The 20,862-nt window shown below is 35.2% G+C and overlaps 1 protein-coding gene across 1 annotated transcript in view; it reads left to right on the forward strand.

Moving 5' to 3' along the window:
- Nucleotides 1-20,180, forward strand: part of DNAH12 (dynein axonemal heavy chain 12) — a 200,616-nt gene extending 180,436 nt beyond the window's left edge. Inside the window, 12 exon segments of the mRNA XM_025050737.1 lie at nucleotides 1,949-2,099; nucleotides 2,309-2,562; nucleotides 2,790-2,930; nucleotides 6,744-6,881; nucleotides 8,326-8,559; nucleotides 8,810-8,998; nucleotides 10,742-10,845; nucleotides 11,971-12,175; nucleotides 16,604-16,741; nucleotides 17,189-17,280; nucleotides 18,555-18,622; nucleotides 19,990-20,180. Of these exon segments, the coding sequence (XP_024906505.1) occupies nucleotides 1,949-2,099; nucleotides 2,309-2,562; nucleotides 2,790-2,930; nucleotides 6,744-6,881; nucleotides 8,326-8,559; nucleotides 8,810-8,998; nucleotides 10,742-10,845; nucleotides 11,971-12,175; nucleotides 16,604-16,741; nucleotides 17,189-17,280; nucleotides 18,555-18,622; nucleotides 19,990-20,180 (1,905 nt within the window).
- Nucleotides 20,181-20,862: the final 682 nt, after the last annotated feature.

Consider the following 20,862-nt stretch of genomic DNA (forward strand, 5'->3'; position numbering starts at 1 on the left):
CTTTCTCAGTAGAAGTCAGTCTTTTTTTTTTCTTAAAGGCATCTACTGATTGGACAAGGCCCACTCACATTATGGAGAGCCATCTGCCTTACTCAAAGTCTAGTGATTTAAATATGAATCTCATCTTTAAAATATCTTCACAGCAACATTTAGACTAGTATTTGGCCAAATATCTGGGTACTGTCTCCTAGCCAGACTGACACATAACTATCACAAAGCCCATCTCCAGGTCTGTTCAAGTCTCCATAATTTCTTCTCTTCTCTAGAGTATCTTACATAAAGGATCAAAATCTTATAGAAAAGTTTTAATATTTGTTCTTATATTAAATTACTGGAACAAGGTAGTTTTTCTATAGAAAACTATCATACTTGGTTGCAGTTACATCATCTCAGGGACCAATGCCCGTGGCCAGTGAGTAGAGTAATGGGAAGCAAGGTCTCTGTGTCCTCAGCCTCTCTTTCCTTAAAATGTGTATTGAAAATATGTGCTTGGTAAAAACTGTACACGGTATTAATGGTAAAAGGGTAAAGATTCATCATTGCTCACGTGATACTATTAAAGAAAGAAATAAAAAGCTGCTATATCATTATTTAAAACATTTGTAAAAATTTGTGTTTGTTGCTCTTGGGCTAACAGATTTTGGATCTTTAACAATCTATGCAGAGGGTTTGAGGAATTTTGGGGCTAATGAAGGAAAAAGATATGACCATGATGTGGCAGTAGCGCACGTTAACTGCACTAGATGATGCTTTGACATGTTTGCATGTTGGGGAAGGAGAAGTTGCTCACAGCAGGAGTGTGTCAAGAGGCTGGGAGTTGGTGGGTGGAGTCTACTCTGAAGGAGAAGCAGGGTTTATATGGCGTCTAGGTGATGTTGCTTAGCAGTACTGGCAGCTGGGAGTCTCTGGATCAGATCTCTGAAGGTCAGCATGCACTTGGGGTTTAATGTCCTGGGGCTTATATAATTGACCACTTATATAATTGGCAGATGCTGCGTACAGCCCAACATTTAGGCAGGCTCTAAATGGCTAAAAATATGATTATTGGGACTATGTTTAAAACATTTGTAAAAATTTGAGTTTGTTGCTCTTGGGCTAACAGGTTTTGGCCTGCTGTGGAGAAATAATCTAAGAGTGAATACACATAGGCTATATTTGTCCTATTTATATACTAATGTGATAGAGGAAAAACGGTATCTAAGTATATTATGTATTTTATTATGAGTATTAGGGTATAGACTAAGATGCCATAGCAAAGAGACCTAAAATACAGTAGCTCAAATAAAATAGAAGTTAATTTCCCTCTTTCCTAACAGCCCAGAGCAAATGCTTGAGGGTTGGCAGGCCAGCTCTGTTCTTGATACCATCCAGAGATTCAAGTTTATTTTCTCATGCTAGAGAGGTCCCCCAGAATGTGGTCCTCATCAGTAAGATTGACACTATCTCATGAACACCACATCTGTTGAAGAGGGAAAGCGAGTGTTGAAGGCAAATAGCTTCCTTATAAAAATATGATCTGGAAGCTCCATATATAATTTCTACTTGTATCCCTCTGGCCAAAACTTAGTTACATGGCCACATCTAGCTGCAAGAAAGGTTGAGAAAACTTGGCGGTTCTATTATCAAAAGTAAGCGAAGAAGGGGGACAGTTTGCAGTTTCTGCTATACCGAATGAGGTGGAACATCTCTTCATGTGTTTAATATCCATTTCTATTTCATTTTCTATAAACTGTTCATCTTATTTGCCCATTTTTCTTTTGGATTGTTAGTCTTGTCCCATCAATCTATAGACATTTTTTATGTATTAGGGAAATTAGCACTTCGTCTATGATATGCTGTATGCTTTTCTTGGCTCATAGTTTACTCTTCATTGGTTTTCAGTAATAATCAAAGTTGTTATGTGAAATGAAAATCACTCTAAAGTTCATATCTTTTCTCTTCTTAACAGATAACTCCAGCTATAACAAATTATGTAACTGACAAACTAGGGAAAAAGTTTGTAGAGCCCCCACCATTCGATCTGACAAAGAGTTACTTTGATTCAAACTGCACAATTCCCTTAATTTTTGTGCTCTCTCCAGGAGCAGATCCCATGGCCAGTAAGTGTATATATTGTAAACTTTAAAGAAATTATAAATAAATCATCATGTTTAATGTCCATTTCTTATATGATTATAAATCAGTAAATCTGGCATTTATAAGGAAAGGTAACTAGAATTTTCCACAGTTAAATACCTATCACTGAAACATAGGCATATTTTATAATTTTAGAGTAAGCAGTGAAACCATTTTTTGTGTGCCCTCTTAGGCCTGCTAAAATTTGCAAATGATAAAGCTATGTCTGGAAATAAATTTCAAGCTATTTCACTGGGTCAGGGACAAGGACCAATTGCAACAAAAATGATTAAAGCAGCAATAGAAGAAGGAACTTGGGTTTGCCTACAGAATTGTCACCTTGCTGTTTCCTGGATGCCCATGTTGGAAAAGATATGTGAAGATTTTAGCCTTGAAGTCTGTAACTCATCATTTAGGCTTTGGCTCACAAGTTATCCATCTCCAAAAGTATGTTTATTTTCTATGGAGCTCAGTACATTTATTTAATTAGCTGTTAAATTATATATCTTAATCAAGCTTTAAATGTTTAACCTTAAAATATTTTATATATTTTAAAATATTTTAAAAATATTTCTGGAATCCTCTGTTATGCCTGTTTTTAAGCCACTGGTATATGCATTTTTAGGACTCAAGCTGCTTATCTTGAGTAATACTTTCTATTTATTTTATCTTAGTTCCCAGTAACAATTCTACAGAATGGAGTAAAAATGACTAATGAACCTCCCACGGGTCTTCGGCTAAATCTCCTCCAATCATATCTTACTGATCCAGTTTCTGATATTTCGTTTTTCAGTGGATGCCAGGGAAAGGAACTGGTAATATTCAGCCTCTGGAACTTTAAAACATGTTTTATAGTAATAAAATATGGAAATATAAACATTTTATTTAATAATGTTAAATTTCAGGCATTTCCTGACAGACATTATACCTATCTTCTTCATCATTTTATTCTCAATAATGTGTTGTGCTTCCTAAATAGTAGACAGTCAAATAAGTATTTGTTGAATAAATGAATTTATCCTAGTTTGTAAACCAAAATCCAACAGTGTATTTGATTAAGACCCAAGAGTAGCAATCTATTTTCACATCATTTATTCATTCTTTCAATAAATATGTGTGTTAGGCACTGTCCTAGGTACTAGATATAGAGTAGTGAGAATAACATAGGCTCATACACACACACACACACAAATCTACCTTCATGGAACTTAAATTTTAACAATGGTGTTTTGACATATTAATAATGCTTTTCAGTGTACCCATGCAAAACAGTTTTGCACACGTATTAGGGACTTTAGAATTCCTTTTCCATGTCTGAATTCTTACCAATTAAGAAACAGGAAAAAGTATAAACATATGGGAACCAAATTATAATCTTAATGACAGATATAGACTGTGTTGAAAAATGTAGTTTATCTCTGCAAACAAATGGGCTTCATATTACTGCCCAGAATTAAGTAGACTTATTCACCCAGAGGAACAGAGGAAAACTGTCTTTCCTACAGGAAGCTCACTTCTTAGAGAGAAAAGGGAGAAGCTGAGCAAAGCATATCTGGTTAACTTTTCTCAAATTTACTGATCAGATAGGTCACTCCCCTCTCCTGCACTGAGTACAACAATGGAGAAAATCCAGGAGTGTTATATTAATTGAGGTTTCCCCACATGAAAAAAACATTGATAGTAGGGGGGGAATCATCCCCTGCCCTCACCTCCAACACATGCTATTTATCAGATTTGCTTATTTGAGCTAGAAAAAGCATGATAATGATGATAAAAGACTGACTTCTTTAGAAACCAGCTAGTTTCGTTCTGCTTAATACTTTTGTGTGCTGTAGTTTTTAGCAATAATTTTGTTTGTAACTCTGGAAGAAAAAAGGAATACTTGCTGGTTTTAGCTATGCAGAGAGCTTAGTGGAATGGAGAAGGTGGTATGGTGCCTGATCCCCAGTCAGGGTTTGAGCTCCAGCAGTTAAAGGAGAGAGAGGCAGAAGCATAAAGATTCTAAACACAAGCAGAGCTGCTTTGAGGCTTAGATGACCCAAATAAAGAATGGCATTGAGTTGAAGAAGCAGCACTTTCCTCCTGTAACATTGAACAAGCAACATTGACACCCCAAGTATTAGATCTGTAAAACATCCAAAGAGCACCCTTGTCATGTATCATCATTTTTATGGTGAACAGTGGCAATGGTTTAAGGCTTCACCAAGAAACTTCTTTGGTAGTAAAAACAAATGGGAGCCGGGGTAAGAGAAGAAAAAGAGTGTAGATACCTTATGACATTGGTTCTCAATGTGAATCACATTGGGAATGTGCATCTGAATGTGCCCTACCACCAGAATTTCTAACTCAGTTGCCCTGGAGTAGAGCTGAAATTTTTCCAGTTCTTATTCATTCCTACATGATGCCGATGCTAATGGTCCTGGAAGCACACTTTAAGAATCATTGCCCTAGAGTTTCCATAGCTGACTGGTTTGTAGACACATAGAAACCTCTTTGGAGGCTCCCAGAAATAGTTGGAATGCCCTTTGATAAGGCTAATTTATGACCATTGGGCCAGCAATGATTTGAACTCATCATTTGGCTATTAAAAGTAAATATGATCTTTATAGTCACAGGCAAATTGACATCTTGGGCATTTTAATTATCTAGCAATTATAATATATTAGTTATTTGTTAATTTCATATCTGTCTCCTAAACTCAGTTGTATTCTCCTTAAGGGCAGGGATACATTTCTATAGCTCTATCCATCCATCCATTCATCCATTCATCCATTCATTCAATAAATATTTCTTGAACACTTACTAGGTGTAAGGCACTCTTCTAGGAACTGGTAATATGGTGATGAACATATAAACATATGAAATACATAAACATATAAAAATCTGTCTTCATGGAGCTTACTAATCAAGGAAAATTTATGCAAAGCAAGCTCAAGCATAATCCCCATAAACCTGAGGGGCTTGTTAAAGTTACTGATGTCAGTGCCCCACTCCTGGAGATTCTGATTCACTAAGTCAAAAGTGGAGCTCAAGAACTGGTAGAAATAAACAAATAGCAAAGGAAATTCAAATGTTAACTATGTTGGGAACCACAGCCATGATTGTATTATGAACTACGGGAGGATAAAGAAAGGAAAAGAGAGGAGAAAGGGAACAAGCATTTATTGAACACCAACAAATTCCAGATAGTTTAAACATACATGCCTTATAACCCTGTACTATAAGTATTATTATCACAACCTTGTTTTTTGAATAAGGAAACTCAAGTAAATCAAGTAAAATATCAAGGTTATATAACTAGAGGTGGGACTTGGTACCCAGGCCAGTCTGTCTCTTCCCACTTTTGTGTGATTAATTCTTCTTGGTTGTTGAAAAAGCTTCTTGGAGGAGTTGACGTTTGAAGTAGGCACAAGAAGTATGTCTAAAGACAAAAATAATGACATTTTTAAGAAAATATATTTTTTAATATTTAAGAGTGGTTTTGGAATATATAGATTTTTAAAAATCTAGGTAGCAGGACTGTGGCGAATTCTTTTGATGTCCCTTTTCACATCTCTTCAGCCCACATCTAATTTCAGCCATAGCTATAGAAAACAGTTCTTTGTGCATTCAGACTCATCTTAGGGGGACAGCATCTCACCCCCAAGTATGCATCGTTCTATATTCTGTTCCTAAGGTTTCTCTGATACCACAGGAACCTTCTTGGCTCACAAGCATGGGCCAAATATGTAGAGGAATTATTACCTCTTAAGAAGACCCATTATGTGAAAATATGTGGAAAGTATACCTAAATTAGGTTATTGTTCTCATTGCCAAAATGTTTTTCCCCTATTAAATGTATCACCACAGCATTCATCCAGTATATGTAAAATACGCTCTTTGATTTGTGTACAACATTTCAAGAATACAGCTATCTAGTGAAGCCATGGTGTACTTAATATTTTAGAAACAGTTTCTACTATTGCATCACATGAAAATAGCTGGGTGGATTTTTATTGCATTTGAAGCTACGTTTGAGATCGTCTAACTTAAAATACATGCTATGTAGCATGCTTGAAATTTACTCAAGGGGACCTCAAAGGGTTGGGCGGCCATCCTCCAGAGCACTGACACAGGCTCAGTGAGAGGCCATATGACATACATGTTACACATATGAAGATGCTATGGATAGAGTAAATAAATGGTCATTTAAAAAATGATCCCAAATGAAAAGTCACAATATCAGTTATTTATTGGTATTTATTTGTATCATAATGATTAATTGCTCTCCTGTACTTGTAGTCTCAAGCATATGCCAATGAGTCTATAGGATAATATTTAAGTATTGAAGTTATAAATGTCTATGAACAATACTAAAGTATTATTAACCAATTCTTTGACAAATCATAGAATTATTGCCTTTAATAAATTTTAATATTATTGTAGTTAGTCTAGCTTTGGAGATTTTAAGTCATAAGATGAATACTTATGTATAATAAACATTATTTTAGTTAGCATATCTTTTTTTTAATTGAAGTTTGTAGAGATATATGATCATAGAATCTTTCAATGAAAAACTGATTCCCTTCATTTTATTGATGAAAATCTGATTAGAATTTTTGTCTTGTTATATAATTTTTATATGAAAGGCATGGGAGAAGTTGCTGTTTGGAGTTTGTTTTTTTCATGCCCTTGTACAAGAGAGAAAGAAATTTGGTCCTCTTGGTTGGAATATTCCATATGGATTTAATGAGTCAGACTTACGCATCAGTATTCAACAACTACAGGTAAAATTAGAAAGGAACTAATACTGATGGAGGATAACTGTATATCAGGCCTTTTGGTTAGAATAACTTATTCAATTATCACAACACTACTAATAGATGGATAGATAGTAGTAATAATTATACTGTGGTTTAATGAAGCGTTATCTTCATCTGGATTTTTTTTTCCTACTGCAAATAATGAAAAATCTTATTCAAACTGGCTTAAACCATAATGAAACTTATTATCGCACATTTAAAAATGCAGAGGAAGGACAGGCTCTATAGCTGGTTGATCCAGCAAAAGTTTTGTCATCAAGGACCCTGGTTCTTTGTCTTTTTGCAGAGCCCTCCTCAGTGTTGGCTTTATATGGGTCCTCATTATCCTCTACTGTTCTCCTCCGCTAAGTCAAATCTATAGTCTAGCTCTGTCAGTTAACAGAAACAGGCTGTCAACTTTACATAGAAAAGGAATTTATTGAAAGAATATTGAGTAGGTCACAGAATCACCAAGACAGCTGGAAAGCCAAGGCATCCAGAGTCCTATCGAGAATCACACCATGTCTGGTAAGAGAACCCCTTCTACCCTTGCTGAATATTAGACATCGCAGCTCACATACCTGCCACACACACACTTGTCTACTGCAGGCCCTCTGATGTCATTAAAAATGATTCTTCGCTGTTCCTGCTTCTTCACTTTCTAAACCCCAGCTCAATCCAGGATGCATCTGAGTCTATTAAAAATGATTCTTCGCTGTTCCTGCTTCTTCACTTTCTAAACCCCAGCTCAATCCAGGATGCATTGTGAGTCTACAGAAACTGAAAAAGCTGGCCACTCACTTTTCCAGCCTCCCTTATAGCTAAATTCTAGGCCTGTGACCTGTGACCTAGAATTTAGCTATAAGGGAGGCTGGAAAAGTGAGTGGCCAGCTTTTTCAGTTTCTGTAGACTCACAATGTAAGATATTCAAATGGTCAGCAGACCCCCTCCAAAAAAAGAAAGAAAGAAAGAATACATATCCACTGTAAATCCTTACTAACTCAGACTTTGAACTAGGCACATTACTTATATTAATTCTAGTCCTCACAGCAACCCTGTAAGGTTGGTATTATCCCTATTTTTAAGAAAACCAAAGCTAAGAAGTGAACTTGCCCATTGAGGTAGGATTTGAACTCAGTTCTGTCCAACTCCAATACTTTTCCCATTATTTCTGTTACATTTTACCAAATATATAAATCCAACCAGACTACCACAGAATGTTAATGTTTTTCTGCTTCTTCGTTGTGGTGAGGGCCTTTATGACACGGGGCCTCATAAAAGTCACTCAGACAACTCATGAGGATAATTCATTCAACCCCATTTCTGTGTGTATAGATATATGATTGACAGATAGATATTTAATGCCATCTTAAAATGGAAATAAAGTGAAAGACTTTGTTTTTCTCATTTTATTTTTCCTTTGTTTTAGTTATTTATAAATGAATACGACACAATTCCATTTGAAGCTATCTCTTACCTGACTGGGGAGTGTAACTATGGAGGCAGAGTGACAGATGATTGGGACAGACGTCTTCTCTTAACCATGCTGGCTGACTTTTATAATCCACACATAATTGAAAACCCTCATTATAAGTTTTCTCCTAGTGGAAATTATTTTGCACCTCCCAAAGGCACCTATAATGATTACATTGAATTCATTAAGGTAACTGATGTCACTGAAAATAGGGTTAGATTTAAGTGTAATTTTTCTAAATAGCAAATAGTGAAATATTCCTTGGTAATGTATAGGTTTAGATAAATATGGTTTCAATCAATTTTCAGTATAATTTGCTTATAATAATTATCAAAAATTAGAAAAGTTTGATTCCTCTATTGTTTGTTTAGTTTATTTTAAACCTTTTTGGTTTAATGTATCCCATGAAAATGTGATGCTTGCTTAATCTATTCTGTAGAAACTTCCATTTACTCAACACCCTGAGATATTTGGGTTACATGAAAATGTTGATATCTCCAAAGATCTTCAACAAACGAAGATCCTCTTTGAGTCCTTGCTCCTCACCCAGGGAGGCTCCAAACAGACAGGATCCTCAGGAAGTACTGACCAGATTCTATTTGAAATTACCAAAGATATTCTCCAAAAGGTAATCTTGGGCTTAAAATATGTTGCTTATAATGTAAATCAAAATGGTACTGAAATGGTGAGCTGAAAACTATTTAGGAGCATTATGACCTTGAGTGAGACACTGTACCTTTCTGAGCTTTAGTTTCCAAATCTGTAGAGTGGTGATATAAGGTTCTCGTGAACATTAAAGAGATCATGAATTTAAAGTACTTTGCATAATTTCTGGCACATAGTAAGTTCTTAGTAACTGTAGTTGTGTATAAGCTAATGAACTATGATTTATTATCATTTCTAAGCAAAGATAATAGACCTACTTATAAAAAATGTAAGAAATGGTCTGAACTTGCTGGATCAAGTAGTGAAGAGTTTTTAATCTATACCTTAGGAAGTGAGGAGGCATACGGAGATAAGATCAGCACTAAATTAGCTGCTAGAGCTTTTTTTTTTTTTTTTTTCATAATACAGCCCAATATACTTAGCCCTACTAGATACAGTGGAATGATGCTCTCTAGTCTCATCTTTTTGTGTGTCTGTTAATGTAACTTTAAAAATATTATAGTCCCAAACACAGATATTCAGAATTCTACTCCAGGTTAAATATTTCAGTCTTAGGTACTCTAACATAGCAGGAATTGACCCATAGTCCATCTGCCTTGAAAGCCCATGGACAGCACTACTCCTTAACACAGTTGGTAGCCTTGCCTGACACCACTCTTTAAGAAGTGCCTACTCACCATAGACCAGGCTGCAGCCACTGGAGAAGAGAGAGAAGCAGCACTGCCCCTGAGCCCATGGCCCCAGTGTAAAAGCAAACTAGCCTCCTCTCTAGACTGCTGCTTCTGTTGTTTGCCTCTTCTCACTTCTGACCGCTTACTGTTTCTGTGGTTTATCTCCAGGAAAAGGTTCCCACCGTTGCAAGAATCGTGGCTCTTACAAGATCCCTAACAGGAAGTTACCTGGCAGTGGAATCTGGGATTTATTTGGGGTAGAGGAGTTGTGTTAAGCCAAAGGGTTCTTGAGTGACATCACTTACTGTAACTTGGAAGAATCCTTTTACACTACCCAGGGCCCATCACCTGGGGACACTCTGGGCAGCTCAACTTTTTTAGTTTGGGACTTCCCTAATTATGAAACTTTTTTACCCCTTAAAGAGTGTGAATTCCAATGTTTTGTAGCTTTATCATCAGTCTCAAAGTCCCTTTTATCACTTCTCAAACATTCTTGAGGATTCATAGAAATCACAGACTTAATGGCCTCTCTCCCCCTATGCCCTGGAACCCTGTGACATTCACACATTATGGCATAAGCTAAGCTATTCAGAGTCAGTTGATAACTGATTGAAAATAAATATAAAATAGTTATGAAATGATACATCAGTTTCATCAATGGAAAATAGGATTCAATTTACAAAAGAAAATTACACAACTTTTCAGAAATGTATATCTTCTACAAAATGCTTTATCCTATAGTAAAGAGCATGGGCTTTGGAGTTAGAGACCTGTGGATTTATACAGATCACCTTTTGGCTGTGTGCTCTTGGGTAGTTACTTAACCTATCTGTGCTTAAATGACCTGATTTGTAAATGGAGATAATAATGGCCACCTAAGAGGATATAGTAAGGATTAAATGAGATAGTGTATAGAAAGCAGTTAGCACAATGCCTATCACATAGTAACTGCCCAGTTTTGGCTATTAGTGATATTATAGCTTCATGAAACTATTCTGAGAGTAATATGTGATCTTTAAAATCTATTCTCTTAGCTACCAAGTGATTTTGACATTGAAACAGCCCTGTGGAAGTATCCCGTAAGATATGAAGAGAGCATGAATACTGTGTTAGTACAAGAAATGGAGAGATTTAACAAGTAAGGATCTATATCCCCAGTGATTCAGAAGGTGACCAACCAAAGTTGATAAAAAGACATATTGGTATTGACTTAATTTAAGAAAAAATTATCAAAACCTGCCATTTCTTTAGAATTTCTCCCCTTTTTAATTTGTAACTTAATTGCATAACCTACTGTCCTAGAAATGGGGATATCTTTTATAATGTAAAAATGACAATGAAAAAGAGATCTGGTTTTAAATGTTAATTAATCAGAATTTCTCACCTGTTCATTACTATTCCCTTCAGGAAGTAAGATGGAAAGAGCATTAACTAGGCCTATGTGTAGTCACATTTTCTGACATTTTTCTTCCATTTGACATATATACACTTCCCTTTTCTTCCTGAGTTCAATCTAGATTTATTAGGTACCCCATGATAGCAAACCAATTATATGCTTTGAATTTTTTAAATTGAATTTTCTACAATTCAGTACTGGCTTAAGGAACTGTTTTGGTTCTGAATTTTCTAAAGCATTTCCACGTTTATTTGGGTTTCCAGACTTGTCGACATTTAAAATAAAAGATATTAAAACACTATAACTTCAGTATTTCTTACACAAAGACCATATATATTTATATATAGTAACATATTACCCCTCAGTTCTTAGGCTTTTAGCCTAAAACCCTCATATCAGGTATATTTATGGAGTTCTTAGCAGTTTAGACTAAGTAGGAAGCAAAGTATTTGAAAGTGCATAAATGAATATACATTTTATGTTTCAATAGTGTTTCTCAAGTTTCAACCATCGCATAACACCTTTATAACACCTTTATAACTTTTTCCATATTTGCATGCCACCTATAACATTATTTATGCAATATTTTTCCAAAAATCATTCTCGGCTTAAGTTAGCCTGGTCCTAAATGATACCCAGAAGGCTAGTTATATTACTCTCTATATTTAAAAATATTTGTTATTATTAAAATGAAAAATGGTAATCTAAATATAACCTAATATTACGTTACCAAGTGGGAGGTGACCATACTTTGGGAAACACCCTCATGAAGCTGTGAATGAGATTCTTGCTATTTCTTCTGAAGAGAGACACTATGTTGATATTTATTTCATATATATGTTGATGACATAATTTGCTTCCTTGCAGTTTAATTAAAACTGTACGTAACACTTTACGGGACCTTGAAAAGGCTATTAGGGGTGTGGTTGTAATGGATTCTGCATTGGAGGCACTCTCTGGCAGTTTGCTTCTTGGAAAAGTTCCAGAAATATGGGCCAAACGATCATACCCAAGTCTTAAACCTCTAGGAAGTTACATCACAGATTTTCTAGCCCGGTTGAACTTTTTACAGGTAAAAGATTATATGTTATATGTATATATAAAATTTTATTTTTTGGTTGACTGGATAGACATTAGAAATTGGCTATGGTTACTTGAATGTCTCTGAGTTGAATGTGATTAGTAGTTTCATGATAATTTAACCAAAATTTCAGAATATTAAAAATTACACGTTTCAAAATACTGAGTAAAGAGTTAAAATTTTACTTTACCTAAACCCAAGTAATATGTGACATTTATATTTTTGAAGATTCTAAGTTTGTGGTTCAAACATGCCCTTATGATTTTAATACTGATGATAAATCACAAAAAGAGCCTGTGGCTTGGATTTATCAATAATTGCCAATTGTCTAAAATCAGTTGTTTCTTAGTAGCTCTTATCTCATAGAACTAGGAAAAGGATGAGTGTTTTGAAATCTTGCCCCACACCCTCCAACACACACATAAAGGATGTTCAGGGCATAGAAAAGCCAGCAAAGGGCAAGGTACTTTCTCCTTCCTAACTCCTCAGCTCACCCCTATCCTATGGTTGATGTTTATGCAGTGGTAGTGGGTTGGGAGAGCCCCAAAAATACTTTTTGGAAATTCACATAGGTTTATGACCTTTCAGTGTCCCGTTGCCTTTTTATTATATAAAAGCTTTTTTTGTTTCACCATAAAATAGATCGTGCTTGTGAAGATGGGGAGAGACAGGCTTTCTTATACATCCCTTTTCAATTTTTGCCAATTTTATTGTTTCAATTTAAGTTTCTTTGATTATTTATTATTGAGCCTGTGCTTTTTTTGGTGTGTGTGTTTGCCCGTTTGTATTTTCTTCTGTGAATTGTCTGTTCATCTCCTAGGCCATTTTTCTTTTGGACTATTTTTTAAAAATTAATTTATAGGAGCTTTTTTTATGTAGATTAGACATTTAACAAAACAAACAATATAGAATAGGCATGTTAAGTGTTTAGACTCTAGAAGAGTTGTCACTTACTAGCCTCAGTTTCCTCATCCATAAAATGGGCACTTTTATCTCATAAGGTAACAGTCCATGATATGTGGTAAACTTTCAGTAAATGCAGACTATTCTTTTGTAAAATCAGAAATTGTTGAATTTTATCAAATGCTTTCTCAGTATTTATTGCTGATGATATCACTTTTTACCTTCTTTAGCTTATTATTGCCTTGAATTTTATCACTATATTTCCAAATGTAAAACCATCCTTGTATTCTTAGAAAAATCCCTCTTGGTCAGTAATACCTTATTCTTTTAATAACTTAATTGATTCTATTTGGTTGTTTTTAGAGCTTTTGATATACATTACCTAATCATCCTCCAGAAAAATTATTCAATTGTATCCCCATCAATAGTGAATCTGAGTGCCTGTTTCTCAGTAATTAGTGTTCATTTTTATCTTTACTACTTTGATAGATGAGAGTGTGTACACGTAGTTGATTCCTAGCCACATCTACAACATATCTTTGATTTCTTCCTCTATATACCAGCTCCCTTCTATCCTTTATCAAAAGCATCTGACATATAGTTAATTCTGTCCTCCCCTTGCCACGATTTTACTCTCTTTTTTTAATACTCCAGTTTTTTCCCCAAACTTTTCTTAAACTTTTTGGAGCTGCTTACATTTCTGTATACATTTTGTATACATTTCTGCTTACATTTCTGTATATATTTTGTTCCTGAAGGGCTTTCAAGAGTCTTTAGCTTGATCCTCTAGAGGAATCCTGGCATGGTGCCAACTGGGATAGTTTCCAGGACAAATTCCTTTTGTTGTTGTTAAGATAAAGTTCACATCAAACTCTCTACTTTCTGAAATTTGGATTTCCCCTTGAAATCATTCCAACTGAATGAGTAAGAAAGGTCTCATTCATTATTGAGCACCTACCATCCTTTACCACAAATCTTCCCTTGAATGGATCTCCCCCATTGTCCTCTTACCTTACAGAAGCTGCACAATTTCCCTATTATCTTCCTTTCTCCCAGACTCTAGAATTCACCTCCTAATGGTTCTTAGAGTTAACAAATTAAGCAAATGAGTCATCTGGCCTCATGGACACTGACAACAGTTTAGTGGTTACTAGAGGGAAGGGGGGAGTGGTAGACAAAGGTAAAGGAGGTCAAATGTAAAGTGACAGAAGGAAATTGAACTTTGGCTGGCAAACACACAATGTATTATACAGATGATGTAATAAAATTGTATACTCGAGACGTATATAATTTTATTAACCAATGTTACCCCCATACATTTTTAAAAAGCAAATGAGTCATTTGGTGTTTTCTACCCTTTTCTCATTTCTCTTCCACCGTTCACCCTATTTATCTTCCCTTTTTCCTTCCTATACCTTTTTTTAAAGCTTTTTTTGCACACTGGCTATAATCCCAGGTTAAATTCAGGATCTGATGGTATCTGTGTGAATTTGAGCAATACTCATTTTTCTGCACCCAGCTTCCTCAACTATAGAATGGGAGGAATAATACCTAACTCACTGAGTTATTTTGTGGACTAATTTAGATGATACATATAAGGTGCTTAGCATAGAGCCTGATGTATACTAAGCACTCAGTTAATGGTAGCTAATTCAGAGATTGTATATAAGTATCTGACCCAGACACTCATGAGTGAGCAAGGGAATTTTCTATACACTTGCCTTCTAGGTTTTTACAGCTTTCTTGTGCTTAGTGCTGGTTCTGCATGGCTTGTGCCCTTGTCAAACTTCACGTCTTTCTCTACCTCTTCTTGATCTAATAGCTTGTACTGTTGCATCATCTCTAGCAGCGGTTGTTCCCTTCCTCCCAGAAAGCAAAGCTGGCTTCTTCCCGTAGTGTGCTGCTCTCTATGAGATAAGGTCCATTTTATTGATTCATCTTTTCAGTCAACAAATGTGAATTGAGACCCTATTTTGCCCAAAGCACCTTGTTAGACAAAGATGCCAAGTTGCCTTCAAGTTGCCAATAGCCTATAAGGAGATCCAAGAAAAAAACTAATACAACATAGTAAGGGATATGTCATAAAAGTCAAACATGTGAAATGCTCTAGGAATTCAAAGAATGGAGAGAGTTCTTTTAGCTCAGGAAAGCAGATTTTATTTATTGGATGAGGTAGCATTTGAATGGGGTCTAAGGATGAATGGTTTTGGACACTGCAAAAAAAAAGGTAGAGGACCTAGAGATAGCTGTAAGATGAAAGGCACTATATAATTTAAAATGGATTCTGTTGTAAAATTTTTGACGTAAGCAAAAATAAAGTTTGTTCCTTTGTGTAATTGAAAAATTAGTATGGTATATTGGCTCCAGGCAGGATTTGAGCTGGGCTAAAGACATGGTTACCTGATCCTGGCTTCTTGCACTTTATCTCTTGGCTCTAGTCTCTGTGGGTTAACTCCATTCTCAGTTAGGTTCTCATCTGATTGTAGCAAGATAGCAACAGAAACTCTGGCCTCACATCCACACAACTTCAAAGAGCTGAGAATATGCCTTTCCCCTAAAAGTCCCATCAAGAGTCTTGGCATTTCTGGCTTTGATGGGGTCATATGTCTATTCTTGAATCAATCACTATGACTGGAGGTATGAATGGCTAAGCATGAATCACATGCCCACCCCAGGAGGTAGAGTACCACCACCAGAAGTGCTTCAATTGAGAGTGTAGGAGGGTTTATCCGCCAGAGGTACATAAGAATAGTTTCACTTTTAAGATAAGCAGAGAAAACAAATGTCCACCCAGTGCAAAGAAAAGCCCTGATTATAATGTAAGATGCTTGAAGGGGAATTGAAAAGGATAGAACTGGAAATACAACTGGGGCCAGATTGTGAACTATCTTGAATAGGAAGCTAAAATGTGTTTAGACTTTAATTTGGTGGAATAGTAGTAGATCACCAAAGAATTATGCAAGATGCTAAACCTGATCGAAATCATTCATGGTGACCTAACTCTAGCAGCATCGTTATAGATGTATTGAGCAGAGAGAGGGAAGGAGCAAGGAGGTACACACTGATACAGAAAGAAGACTATGAATATCTAAACCGGAGTCGGGGCAGTGGGCATGGAGGCAGAGAGTTTAAGAAGGTTAAGGAACTAGAATCAACACATGAGGGCTATAGTTAGACAATCCATGAGATTTCTAAATATGGTTGCTTTTGAGTGGGATTAAGTAATATAATCCCCAAATAATTTAGAATTAGCTTTTTGCAGAAAATTTGAATCTTTCAAATTTTGTTTTATTCAGATTCATATTAAAATGAGGGAGAATTCTCCAAGAAAAGTAACTAGAAGGGCAAAGAGGTAGGAGAGCCAATACATAGGCTGTGTGTTTAGTGTCAGGGAAGAGTCCTGTGATGGAAAGTGTGGGCAACACACACGAAAACCAGAATCAGGAATTGTATGTCAAGTGACACTTGTGTAAGTGGAAAAAAATCAACATAATGCATTTTGTTTTCCCTTTATAGGACTGGTATAATTCAGGAAAACCTTGCGTGTTTTGGCTCTCAGGTTTCTTTTTCACTCAAGCCTTTTTAACTGGAGCTATGCAGAATTTTGCCAGAAAGTATACCATCCCTATTGATTTACTAGGATATGAATTTGAGGTATAGTAACTTCTTAAACTCCACAATGTATCATTACATCAAAGTCATGTATTTAAGCAAGGAGGATATGCAGAATTCTTATTTTTATAGCCCATTATATGCGATTTGACTTCTTTTCATTCTTTGAGTTTCATGAAGAAAGTATGTATTTTTATTGCTATCTCTGTGATAGAACTTTTATATATCTCAATATTCAGTTCAAACAATCCAATGCTTCTCTTCTATTTTAGCAAAAATTAATATGAGGTACAGTAAAACCTAGTAATATGTTTCAAAAAGAACTGTATTATACATTTTTACATTTACATTTTACTGAAAATTTAATAGTTTAAGGAGTTATAATGTAGTGGAGTTTCACTGAATGTGTTCTAAAGATTAGCTAATGTTTTTTTTCTGTGACAAGTATCGAGGGAAGAGATCATTACTAGTGTGTGCCTCTATCTTCAGGTTATTCCTTCTGATATATCTGACACAGCACCAGAAGATGGTGTTTATATCCATGGATTATATCTTGATGGAGCACGCTGGGACAGGAAAAGGTCAGTAGTTTTAACTGCAAAGACGTCTTCAATTGTAGCTGAATTATAAGTAAGATAAGCTGTCTGCTGCCCTTTTTTTTTTTCACTCAACCAAAAGGCTTTTTTTAAGGAATATGGGAAGTAATAAATAATAACAGAATTCTTGCCATAAATCATTACTCAGGCTAGGGCAATTGATGAGTATTTTTAGATCCTGAACAATTTTTAGTTAATATTTCAGTGGTCTTACTAGGAGAAAAGTTAATGGAGATTATTTTCCTGTTTTTTCTGTTTTATAACAGTTACCTTTAGTTTTATAATATGTAAGAGCATCTCACTTTTAAACAATTTACAGTTACAGTAAAGTGTCCATTTCTACTGGTGAATGGAAAACTTTTTCTTGTATTTTGATGACATAATAAATAAATATTTAAAACAAATACTGAATTTCCAGCTTAGGAAACTAAGCAAAACTATTCCTGTTTAAAATCTATAGGGGTAAGAGAGAAGGGGAGAAACTATTTCCCTTGGAGCCCTGCTCTTCAACCATCTATTAATAAACACAACCCTCCATGTCCAGAGTCAGGGTTAGACTTTGCTCTCAAGCAAGAACCTGAAGGACCAAGAAGGTGGTTCTACAGAGATAATTCTAAGACAGAGCTATGAGAAGACTTATCTGTGCATAGTTCATTTGATTATTTCTCTTTTATTTTTCATCATTCTACTGACATTTCTCTTAACTTACTTTTTCTTATATATGTATCCATCTTTTTCTTCCTTTCTTCTCTCCTTCTTTCAAACAAATACACAAACAAACAAGTAATATAGCATAGAGAAAACAAACCACATTTTCTAGACAGATCTATATTTGAATCCCGACACTGGTGCTTAAGAGCTGTGTTACTGTGAGAAGAGTACTTAACCTTTCTGAGCCTCCACTCTTTATCTATGAAATAGGAATAGGAATGGGGAAAGGATTATCATGAGGGTCAAATGTTATAGCATAGTGTCTGCCTTATGGATGGTACTTAAGAAACGGCAGAAATTGATACTTGTTCACTGTTTGTCCACGTAGCCTTTCCATAATTTTCTTTTGTTTCTCTCAATTCTTCATTGCTTCTTCCTTGAGTTTTTTGGTGGTGATTGTTGTCATTGTTATTTATTTATTTATTTTGCATTTTTTCCTTGCCCATCTCTGGTTCTCTTTTATATTAAAAGCCAATGTCTAAGTTGCAATTTCTAAGAAGCGAATTTCATATTATTTCTAGTAAATATTTGTCAATTTCTCTTCACAGTGGATTACTTGCCGAACAATATCCCAAACTTCTGTTTGACCTGATGCCTATCATATGGATAAAACCAAGTAAATATACCTCTCTCTAACAAAATTTCTTAGCATTCTAGGGAGGATCATGATAGTTTTTGTTTGTTTGTTTTCAAGAAAACAGAAATTTATTCTTTCCCAGTTCTGGAATCCAGAAGTCCAAAATTAATATCATCGGGCCATTTAGAGACTCTAGGGGAAGGTTCATTCTTTGCCTCTTCTGGCTTCTGGTGGCTGCTGGCAATGATAGATAGTTTAACTGCTTCCCCAAATAAGTCTCTGCTCAAACCTATTAGAATTTTGTTCAATTATAATAAACAGTGACTTAATGTTTACATTGGAAATACACTGTTCCCCCTCTTTTGTATTGCATTTATATTATTTTAGGAATATCGTTCTATGTTTTTTCCTCTTATCTCATGGGATATAACATGTTCTTTGCTTCTCCCCCACACTTCTACTTTTCAGAGGCTAAAGTTTCCCATCAATATTTTGATTCTCAAGTGCCTTTGAACACTTTTCAGAGACACAAATAGGCTTGACACAGTCTCTAGCTAGCAACTAGAGTTTGCAGGCTGTAAGAAACTCCTAGGCCTAGAGGCCAGTCAGGTGCCTCAAAGCATAGACATTGCAAGCCATATGGGATGCAGACCAATTTTGTCCCCTTGGGAAAGCAACTTGCTCTTTCCTTCCGCCATCATTTTCCCACAAGTATGAACAAATGAGGTTCATTCTTTCATTTTCTTAATTTTTTTATTCTCAAATAACTATAAATAAAAATATTTACAAATCACCCATAATCACTACTCAATCTTAATGTTTTCATTATTAATGCAGTTCAATTATAACTATGAGAAATATGGCCTTAGTTTACAAAGACTCCTAATATCTCATATCTGGATTTTCAAGGATTGTATATAGATTCTTTTTGTGAGTAGGTAAGAGTTGGTATGTTTTCCTTAGTAATAACCTACTGAAAACAAATAGCAACTTAAACTTCTTCTAATTTAAGAGTTTCTTGTATTAGAGCTCAAGCAGCTGTGTTTCTCTTTTTGTGTCCCCATTCCCCCATTACCTATGCTGTATGTTATTCCTTCTTTCTTACTTTCTTCTTTTACTCCTTCTCGCTGAAGGCCTTTTGAGATTTGTTTTCTTGCCTGCTAAATGATCAGGACTTTAAAAGCAATACCTTTTGGACCTAGGATCATGAACCAAATGAAATCACTTTCTTGTTTCATAACCATAATTACTATATACCAACTGTGAAAAAAACTTTAAAATGTTCAATTTTCATAATCATGATCTTAAATTTAGTATTTTTCATTTTATTACAAGATTTGTAGTTGTTCTTTTAGTACCAGTACTGTTTTCCCTTTATCAAAAATATATATTTCTTTTCTTTCAAGCTAAAAAGACTCAGATTGTGAAGTTGAATGCCTATGTCTGTCCCCTCTACAAGACAAGTGAACGTAAAGGAACTCTTTCTACTACAGGACATTCTACTAACTTTGTCATTGCAATGTTGTTAAAAACGGACCTCCCCACTCAACATTGGATCAAGCGTGGGGTTGCTTTGCTTTGTCAGTTGGATGACTAAGTTGGACAAATTTAAGGAATGTCTAAAAGAAGTAAACAATACATTGTTTTCACTTACTTCAAAATATATATAGTAAAAAACTAAGTATCTTGGTGTCACTCTTTTAAATGGTCTTTGTAAAAGGTCTTTGGATTGTTCTCCACCCCGATATACCACTCTTGCTTGGAATACAGCCTTCTAGATGGACTCTTGAGATCACAGTCAGACATCTATGAATGGAAAACGTAAAAGAAATGTTTCTTTGAAGCATATAAAAAATCTTTAAAACTTTTCTTTCTTTCTTTTTTTTTTTTTTTAGTTGGATGTGTATGTGAAAACAGATTTGGGGAGACTAACTGGATAAAATTTAATGAAATCAGAAAGCATCCCTTTTTACAATTGTTAAGTCATTTCTTCAGCTTTAGAAACAGTTTGCTTTCCACTTACCTACCTGAAGTGATTATACACAAACATTTTAGATAAACAAATAAATATACTGTAAATAAGGAAAATATTACAACAATTCCAGAACTAAACCCCTTATGTCATACTTTAAAAATATTGATTCCTTTTCTCACAGTACCCCTGTGACTAGGAAAGGAAACTGAGAGCAGTGAAATTGATATGCAAAAACAATAAGACGGCTGAAGGGCAATGCCGCACATGTGGGGTAGAGTTGTGCTTCTTGCATTAGCTTCATATT

Source organism: Pteropus alecto, unplaced genomic scaffold (genome assembly GCF_000325575.1).
Source record: "Pteropus alecto unplaced genomic scaffold, ASM32557v1 scaffold75, whole genome shotgun sequence".
Classification (NCBI taxonomy): Eukaryota; Metazoa; Chordata; class Mammalia; order Chiroptera; family Pteropodidae; genus Pteropus; species Pteropus alecto.